The 10,000-nt window shown below is 50.8% G+C and overlaps 1 protein-coding gene across 1 annotated transcript in view; it reads left to right on the plus strand.

The window, feature by feature from the left end:
* ehbp1 (EH domain binding protein 1) overlaps positions 1-10,000 on the plus strand; it is a gene marked incomplete at its 5' end in the record, with an annotated part of 277,887 nt that overhangs the window by 184,617 nt on the left and 83,270 nt on the right. Inside the window, 2 exons of the mRNA XM_042317637.1 lie at positions 2,077-2,200; positions 3,015-3,115. Coding sequence (XP_042173571.1) covers positions 2,077-2,200; positions 3,015-3,115 — 225 coding nt within the window. The remainder of the gene's footprint in view (positions 1-2,076; positions 2,201-3,014; positions 3,116-10,000) is intronic.

Raw genomic sequence — 10,000 nt, forward strand, 5'->3', positions numbered from 1 at the left:
TCCTGTTCCTTTCAGGAGTGGAATAAGCCCAGAGAGAGAGTCACTCCTGTTCCTTTCAGAAGTGGAATAGGCCCAGAGAGTCGCTCCTGTTCCTTTCAGAAGTGGAATAAGCCCAGAGAGAGAGTCCCTCCTGTTCCTTTCAGAAGTGGAATAAGCCCAGAGAGTCACTCCTGTTCCTTTCAGAAGTGGAATAAGCTCAGAGAGAGAGTCGCTCCTGTTCCTTTCAGAAGTGGAATAAGCCCAGAGAGAGAGTCCCTCCTGTTCCTTTCAGAAGTGGAATAAGCCCACTGCCAGAGAAGGAGTCTAATTGCTGACATACTAAATCCATCATTTGAAACTAAGCAGACAAATTGCTATTGTTGTACACACACACACACACACACACACACACACACACACACACACACACACACACCACACACACACCTGCACACACCCCTGCTGAACTATCTGTCTACAACACACACACACACACTGAACACACACACACACACACTGAACTATCTCTCACACACACACAACACACACACACACCCCTGCTGAACTATCTCTCTACAACACACACACACACCCCTGCTGAACTATCTCTCTACAACACACACACAACCCCTGCTGAACTATCTACAACACACACACACACCCCTGCTGAACTATCTCTCTACATCTCTCTACAACACACACACACACACCCCTGCTGAACTATCTCTCTACAACACACACACACACCCCTGCTGAACTATCTCTCTACAACACACACACACACCCCTGCTGAACTATCTCTCTCTCTGAACTATCTCTCTAACACACACACACACCCCTGCTGAACTATCTCTCTACAACACACACACACACCCCTGCTGAACTATCTCTCTACAACACACACACACACCCCTGCTGAACTATCTCTCTCTACACACACACACACACCCCTGCTGAACTATCTCTCTACTGAACACACACACACACACCCCTGCTGAACTATCTCTCTACAACACACACACACACCCCTGAACTATCTCTCTACAACACACACACACACCCCTGCTGAACTATCTCTGAACTACAACACACACACACACCCCTGCTGAACTATCTCTCTACAACACACACACACACCCCTGCTGAACTATCTCTACAACACACACACACCCCTGCTGAACTATCTCTCTACAACACACACACACCCCTGCTGAACTATCTCTCTACAACACACACACACACCCCTGCTGAACTATCTCTACAACACACACACACACCCCTGCTGAACTATCTCTCTACAACACACAACACCCCTGCTGAACTATCTCTCTACACACACACACACACACCCCTGCTGAACTATCTACAACACACACACACACCCCTGCTGAACTATCTCTCTACAACACACACACACACCCCTGGAACTATCTCTCTACAACACACACACACACCCCTGCTGAACTATCTCTCTACAACACACACACACACCCCTGCTGAACTATCTCTCTACAACACACACACACACCCCTGCTGAACTATCTCTCTACAACACACACACACACATCTCCATCTCCAGCAGTGGAACGTGTTTCCCCTAATTGTCAACTTTAATCCAACGCTTCACCTCTTATTAAGTGTTGGTCTGATGTCCTCTCTCTGCTCCTTTCCCCTTATTGGGCCCACTGCAGCTACTAATAATGCACTGTTTTCTCTCTCTGTGTGTGTGTGTGTGTGTGTGTGTGTGTGTGTGTGTGTGTGTGTGTGTGTGTGTGTGTGTGTGTGTGTGTGTGTGTGTGTGTGTGTGTGTGTGTGTGTGTGTCCTTCTGATAAGGAGTAGTTTCTAAACAGTAGCTTCTCAACACGTTCCATTATAAAACAATAGCATCGCCAAGTCTTTGCATAATCTGAATTCATTTCCTGACTCATCTGGGTTTTGTTGAAACTTAATTGCCTTTTTAATTTTCTTTTGTCTCCCGAGTGAGAGAGAAACAAACATACAACGTACCGAAGTAAATCATCTCTCCTGTTGGCATCTCGGCACTACTGACAGTGTGTGTGACTGTATAAACAATGCCTGTGTGTGTGTGTGTCCAGAACAATGCAGAGCGTCTGCGCAGGGCGACAGAGAGACTGCGTGGTCCTGTAGTCTTCAGTCAGGAGCCAGCTGTCAGGAAAACACAGCTGAGGTCCTTCAGCCAGTATGTGGAGGTCAGGCCAGGTGAGAGAGACGCACACATCTCCACACACACACACACACACACACATGTATAAATACACACACATAAATACACACACACACAGTAGACACTATCCCTCCTCTCCCCATGGCACCATACAGTGTCTCTCTCAGAACACACCCCTCTGTGGTTGTATGTGTGGTCTCTAAAGGTGTCTCACTGTGTGGCCCATGAGGTGTGAATGTCTCACAAATCAGGTTCAACATCTTACTCTCCCTCCCTCCCCCTCTCTCCCTCCCTATCCCTCTGACCCTCTCTCCCTCCCTATCCCTCTGACCCTCTCTCCCTCCCTATCCCTCTCTCTCTCCTCTCTCCCTCCCTATCCCTATCTCCCCCTCCCTCCCTCCCTATCCCTATCTCCCCCTCCCTCCCTCCCCTCTCTCTCTCCTCTCCCTCCCTATCCCTCTGACCTTCTCTCCCTCTCTCCTTCCCTCATTTTATCCCTCTCTCTCTCCTCTCTCCTCTCTCCCTCCCTATCCCTCTCTCTCCTCTCTCCCTCCCTATCCCTCTCTCTCTCCCCTCCTCCCTCTCCCTCTCCCTCTCTCTCCCCTCCTATCCCTCTCCTCTCTCGCTCACTATCCCTCTCTCTCTCTCCTCTCTCGCTCACTATCCCTCTCTCTCTCCTCTCTCCTCTCTCCCTCACTATCCCTCTCTCTCTCTCCCCCTCCCTCCCTCTCTCTCTCCTCTCTCCCTCACTATCTCTCTCTCTCTCTCTCTCCCTCCCTCTGTCCCTCTCTGCCCCCCTCCCTCTGACCCTCTCTGTCCCCCTCCCATCCCTCTCTTCTTGTCTTCCAGAGGTAAAGCGTCAGAGATCAGTACCAGAGGATCAGAGACGGACGGGCGAGGAGAGAGGACTGGCACCAGACACCGATGCTCGCAAGCCTTATGAAGATGAAGTAATTTATGCATAGATAATTCATCTCTCTTTCCATCCCTCCTTCCCTACATCCCTCCTTCCCTTCCTCCCTCCTCTCTTTCCATCCCTCCTTCCCTCCATCCCTCCTTCCCTACATCACTCCTTCCCTTCCTCCCTCCTCACGTTCTATCCTCCTTTCCTCCATCCCTCCTTCCCTACATCCCTCCTTCCCTTCCTCCCTCCTCTCTTTCCATCCCTCCTTCCCTTCCTCCCTCCTCTCGTTCCATCCTCCTTCCCTCCATCCCTCCTTCCCTACATCCCTCCTTCCCTTCCTCCCTCCTCTCATTCCATCCTCCTTCCCTCCATCCCTCCTTCCCTACATCCCTCCTTCCCTTCCTCCCTCCTCTCTTTCATCCCTCTTTCCCTACATACCTCCTTCCCTTCCTCCTTCCTCTCTTTCCCTCCCTCTTTCCCTCCCTCCCTCCCTCCCTCCCTCCCTCCCTCCCTCCCTCCCTCCCTCCCTCCCTCCTTCCCTCCTTCCCTCCCTCCCTCCCTCTGATAAGGTGGATCATTTCCCTAGTCTTGCTCAGACGTGGTCTCCTGAAAACGCTGGGGACAAGAGGCTCTTTCCTCCTCTTCTTCTTCCTGTCTTTTGTATGTGTCTTTAGATGTCAGCCTGGCGCACCGTAAAGCCTCTGCATCAGCCCTTCACCTGCCCCATAACTGGCAGATAACTGGCCTATAACTGGCAGATAACTGGCCTATAACTGGCCTATAACTGGTCCATAACTGGCAGATAACTTGCCCATAACTGCCCTATAACTGGCCCCTAACTGGCCCATAACTGGCAGATAACTGGCCTATAACTGGCTTATAACTGACCTATAACTGTCCCATAACTGACCTATAACTGGCCTATAACTGGCCTATAACTGGCCCATAATTGACCTATAACTGGCCTATAACTGGCAGATAACTGGCCCTATAATTGACCTATAACTGGCTTATAACTGACCTATAACTGGCTTATAACTGACCTATAACTGTCCTATAACTGGCCTATAACTGGCCTATAACTGACCTATAACTAACCATAATGGCAGATAATTGACCTATAACTGACCTTTAACTGGCAGATAACTGGCCTATAACTGACCTATAACTGGCCTATAACTGACCTATAACTGACCTATAACTGGCAGATAACTGGCCTATAACTGGCCTATAAATAACCTATAACGGACCTATAACTGACCTATAGCTGGCAGATAACTGGCCTGGCAGATAACTGGCCTATAACTGGCAGATAACTGGCCTATAACTGGCAGATAACTGCCTATAACTGGCCTATAACTGGCAGATAACTGGCCTATAACTGACCTATAACTGGCAGATAACTGGCAGATAACTGGCCTATAACTGGCAGATAACTGGCCTATAACTGGCCTATAAACTGACCTATAACTGGACCTATAACTGGCAGATAACTGGCAGATAACTGGCAGATAACTGGCCGATAACTGGCCTATAACTGGCCTATAACTGGCAGATAACTGGCCTATAACTGGCAGATAACTGGCAGATAACTGGCCTATAACGGGCCTATAACTGGCCTATAACTGGCAGATAACTGGCAGATAACTGGCAGATAACTGGCCTATAACTGGCAGATAACTGGCCTATAACTGGCAGATAACTGGCAGATAACTGGCCTATAACTGGCCTATAACGGGCCTATAACTGGCCTATAACTGGCAGATAACTGGCAGATAACTGGCCTATAACTGGCCTATAACGGGCCTATAACTGGCCTATAACTGGCCTATAACTAGATAACTGACCTATAACTGGCCTATAACTGACCTATAACTGACCTATAACTGGCAGATAACTGGCCTATAACTGGCCTATAAATAACCTATAACTGACCTATAACTGACCTATAGCTGGCAGATAACTGGCCTATAACTGGCAGATAACTGGCAGATAACTGGCCTATAACTGGCCTATAACTGTCAGATAACTGGCAGATAACTGGCAGATAACTGGCAGATAACTGGCCTATAACGGGCCTATAACTGGCCTATAACTGGCAGATAACTGGCCTATAACTGGCAGACAACTGGCAGATAACTGGCTATAACTGGCCTATAACTGGCCTATAACGGGCCTATAACTGGCCAATAACTGGCAGATAACTGGCAGATAACTGGCCTATAACTGGCAGATAACTGGCCTATAACTGGCAGATAACTGGCAGATAACTGGCCTATAACTGGCAGAGAACTGGTAGATAACTGGCCTATAACTGGCCTATAACTGGCCTATAACTGGCAGATAACTGGCAGATAACTGGCAGATAACGGGCCTATAACTGGCCTATAACTGGCCTATAACTGGCAGATAACTGGCCTATAACGGGCCTATAACTGGCCTATAACTGGCAGATAACTGGCCTATAACTGGCAGATAACTGGCAGATAACTGGCCTATAACTGGCCTATAACTGGCCTATAACGGGCCTATAACTGGCCAATAACTGGCAGATAACTGGCCTATAACGGGCCTATAACTGCCAGATAATTGGCAGATAACTGGCCTATAACTGGCAGATACTGGCCTATAACTGGCCTATAACTGGCCTATAACTGGCAGATAACTGGCAGATACTGGCAGATACTGGCAGATAACTGGCCTATAACTGGCAGATAACTGGCCTATAACTGGCAGATACTGGCAGATAACTGGCCTATAACTGGCAGATAACTGGCCTACAACTGGCAGATAACTGGCCTATAACTGGCAGATAACTGGCCTATAACTGGCCTATAACGGGCCTATAACTGCCAGATAATTGGCAGATAACTGGCCTATAACTGGCAGATACTGGCCTATAACTGGCCTATAGCTGGCAGATAACTGGCAGATACTGGCAGATACTGGCAGATAACTGGCCTATAACTGGCAGATAACTGGCCTATAACTGGCAGATACTGGCAGATAACTGGCCTATAACTGGCCTATAACGGGCCTATAACTGGCCTATAACTGGCCTATAACTGGCAGATAACTGACCTATAACTGGCCTATAGCTGGCAGATAACTGGCAGATACTGGCAGATACTGGCAGATAACTGGCCTATAACGGGCCTATAACTGGCCTATAACTGGCAGATAACTGGCAGATAACTGGCCTATAACTGGCCTATAACGGGCCTATAACTGGCCTATAACTGGCAGATAACTGGCCTATAACTGGCCTATAAATAACCTATAACTGACCTATAACTGACCTATAGCTGGCAGATAACTGGCCTATAACGGGCAGATAACTGGCAGATAACTGGCCTATAACTGGCCTATAACTGTCAGATAACTGTCAGATAACTGGCAGATAACTGGCAGATAACTGGCCTATAACGGGCCTATAACTGGCCTATAACTGGCAGATAACTGGCCTATAACTGGCAGACAACTGGCAGATAACTGGCCTATAACTGGCCTATAACTGGCCTATAACGGGCCTATAACTGGCCAATAACTGGCAGATAACTGGCAGATAACTGGCCTATAACTGGCAGATAACTGGCCTATAACTGGCAGATAACTGGCAGATAACTGGCCTATACCTGGCAGAGAACTGGTAGATAACTGGCCTATAACGGGCCTATAACTGGCCTATAACTGGCAGATAACTGGCAGATAACTGGCCTATAACTGGCCTATAACTGGCCTATAACTGGCCTATAACTGGCAGATAACTGGCCTATAACGGGCCTATAACTGGCCTATAACTGGCAGATAACTGGCCTATAACTGGCCTATAACTGGCCTATAACTGGCCAATAACTGGCAGATAACTGGCCTATAACGGGCCTATAACTGCCAGATAACTGGCAGATAACTGGCCTATAACTGGCAGATACTGGCCTATAACTGGCCTATAACTGGCCTATAACTGGCAGATAACTGGCAGATACTGGCAGATACTGGCAGATAACTGGCCTATAACTGGCAGATAACTGGCCTATAACTGGCAGATACTGGCAGATAACTGGCCTATAACTGGCAGATAACTGGCCTACAACTGGCAGATAACTGGCAGATAACTGGCCTATAACTCCTATAACGGGCCTATAACTGCCAGATAATTGGCAGATAACTGGCCTATAACTGGCAGATACTGGCCTATAACTGGCCTATAACTGGCCTATAGCTGGCAGATAACTGGCAGATACTGGCAGATACTGGCAGATAACTGGCCTATAACTGGCAGATAACTGGCCTATAACTGGCAGATACTGGCAGATAACTGGCCTATAACTGGCAGATACTGGCATATACTCCCAGATAACTGGCAGATACTGGCAGATAACTGGCAGATAACTGGCAGATAACTGGCCTATAACTGGCAGATAACTGGCCTATCCTGGCAGATACTGGCCTATAACTGGCTCCTGGCAGATAACTGGCCTATAACCCAGATATCATATACTGGCAGATAACTGGCCTATAACTGGCAGATACTGGCAGATAACTGGCAGATAACTGGCAGATAACTGGCCTATAACTCTCCCCAGATCCTGGCCTATAACTGGCCTATAACTGGCAGATAACTGGCCGATACTGGCTGATAACTGGCAGTAAACTGGCCTATAACTGGCAGATAACTGGCCTATAACTGGCAGATAACTGGCAGATAACTGGCCTATAACTGGCAGATAACTGGCCTATAACTGGCAGATAAATGGCAGATAACAGGCCTATAACTGGCAGATAACTGGCAGGTAACTGGCCCATAACTGGCAGATAACTGGCCATAACTCCGATAACTGGCCTATAACTGGCAGATAACTGGCCTATAACTGGCAGATAACTGGCCCATAACTGGCAGATAACTGGCCTATAACTGGCCGATAACTGGCAGATAACTGGCAGATAACTGGCCTATAACTGGCAGATAACTGGCAGATAACTGGCAGATAAAGGACAAGAGAAACAACAAGAGGAAGAAAGAAGGAAAAATGTCCCGCTTTTCTCTTTTCCCAACTCTCTTCTCATCTCCCCATCCTCCCCTCCCCCCTCCTCCCCCCTCCCCCATCCTCCCCTCCCCCTCCTCAATCCTCCCCTCCTCACCCTCCCCTCCTCCTCCTCCCCTCCTCCATCCTCCCCTCCTCCATCCTCCCCTCCTCCATCCTCCCCTCCCCATCCTCCCCCCCCCCCATCCTCCCCTCCCTCCATCCTCCCCCTCCATCCTTCCCTCCTCCATCCCCCCTCCTCCTCCCCCCTCCCTCCCCATCCCCCTCCTCCTCCTCCTCCTCCCCTCCCTCCTCCCTCCCCTCCATCCTCCCCTCCTCCATCCTCCTCCTCCTCCCTCCTCCTCCTCCTCCTCCCCTCTCTCCTCTCCTCCCTCCTCTCCCCTCCTCCTCCTCCATCCCCTCCATCCTCCCCTCCCTCCATCCTCCCCTCCTCCATCCCTCTCTCCATCCTCCCCTCCTCCTCCCTCTCCTCCATCCCTCCCCTCCTCCATCCTCCCCTCTCCTCCATCCCTCTCTCCTCTCCCCATCCTCCCCTACTCTCCTCCATCCCTCTCTCCTCTCCCCATCCTCCCCTCCTCTCCTCCATCCCTCTCTCCTCTCCTTTAGATATGTCAATCAGAGACCACTTCTTCATTCCCCTCCACAAAGAGATATCCTGTATTGATCTAAGGAAGAGAGGAGGAGGGTGAGGGGATTTTAATTATTACAGTAGCAAGATACCACTGCTCAGAGACAGAGACAGAGACAGAGAGAGAGAGAATGACTACTTACTTGTGTCACAGGAGACTCAGAGTCCTCTGCCTCGCTCTCCTCCCCCCTCTCCTACCTCCCTGACTCCCCCTCTCCTACCTCCCTGACTCCCCCTCTCCTACCTCCCTGACTCCCCCCCTCTCCTACCTCCCTGACCCCCCTCTCCTACCTCCCTGACCCCCTCTCCTACCTCCCTGACCCCCCCTCTCCTACCTCCCTGACCCCCCCCTCTCCTACCTCCCTGACTCCCCCTCTCCTACCTCCCTGACTCCCCCTCTCCTACCTCCCTGACCCCCTCTCCTACCTCCCTGACTCCCCCTCTCCTACCTCCCTGACTCCCCCTCTCCTGCCTCCCTGACCCCCCTTCTCCCCTACCTCCCTGACCCTCCCTGACTCCCCCTCTCCCCTACCTCCCTGACCCCCTTACCTCCCTCTCTCCCCTACCTCCCTGACTCCCCCTACCTCCCTGACCCCCCCTACCTCCCTGACCTCCCCCTACCTCCCTGACTCCCCCTCTCCCCTACCTCCCTGACCCCCTACCCCCTGACTCCCCCCCTCCCCTACCTCCCTGACCCCCTACCTCCCTGACTCCCCCTCTCCCCTACCTCCCTGACCCCCTACCTCCCTGACTCCCCCTCTCCCCTACCTCCCTGACTCCCCCCTACCTCCCCTGACTCCCCCCCTCTCCCTACCTCCCTCTCTCCCCTACCTCCCTGACCCCCCCTCTCCCCTACCTCCCTGACCCCCCCTCTCCCCTACCTCCCTGACTCCCCCCTCTCCCCTACCTCCCTCTCTCCCCTACCTCCCTGACTCCCCCCCCCCCCTCTCCCCTACCTCCCTGACCACCCCTCTCCCCTACCTCCCTGACCACCCCTCTCCCCTACCTCCCTGACCCCCTACCTCCCTGACCCCCTACCTCCCTGACCCCCCCTACCTCCCTGACTCCCCTGCCGGTCCCTGAGGTTAATGGGTGTTCAACCTTTCCATTATCCCCATCAGTCCTGAATTAGCTGCTGAATGATGTGTGTATTAATATAATATATATGGTAATGTCTCAGGTCTAATTAAGGCTGGGTCCAGGCCGCCATGCAAGGGAATGGTCTGATCATGTGTAAAATTGATTTGAGGAGGAGAAA

Source organism: Oncorhynchus tshawytscha, unplaced genomic scaffold (genome assembly GCF_018296145.1).
Source record: "Oncorhynchus tshawytscha isolate Ot180627B unplaced genomic scaffold, Otsh_v2.0 Un_contig_1390_pilon_pilon, whole genome shotgun sequence".
In the NCBI taxonomy this organism is placed as follows: Eukaryota; Metazoa; Chordata; class Actinopteri; order Salmoniformes; family Salmonidae; genus Oncorhynchus; species Oncorhynchus tshawytscha.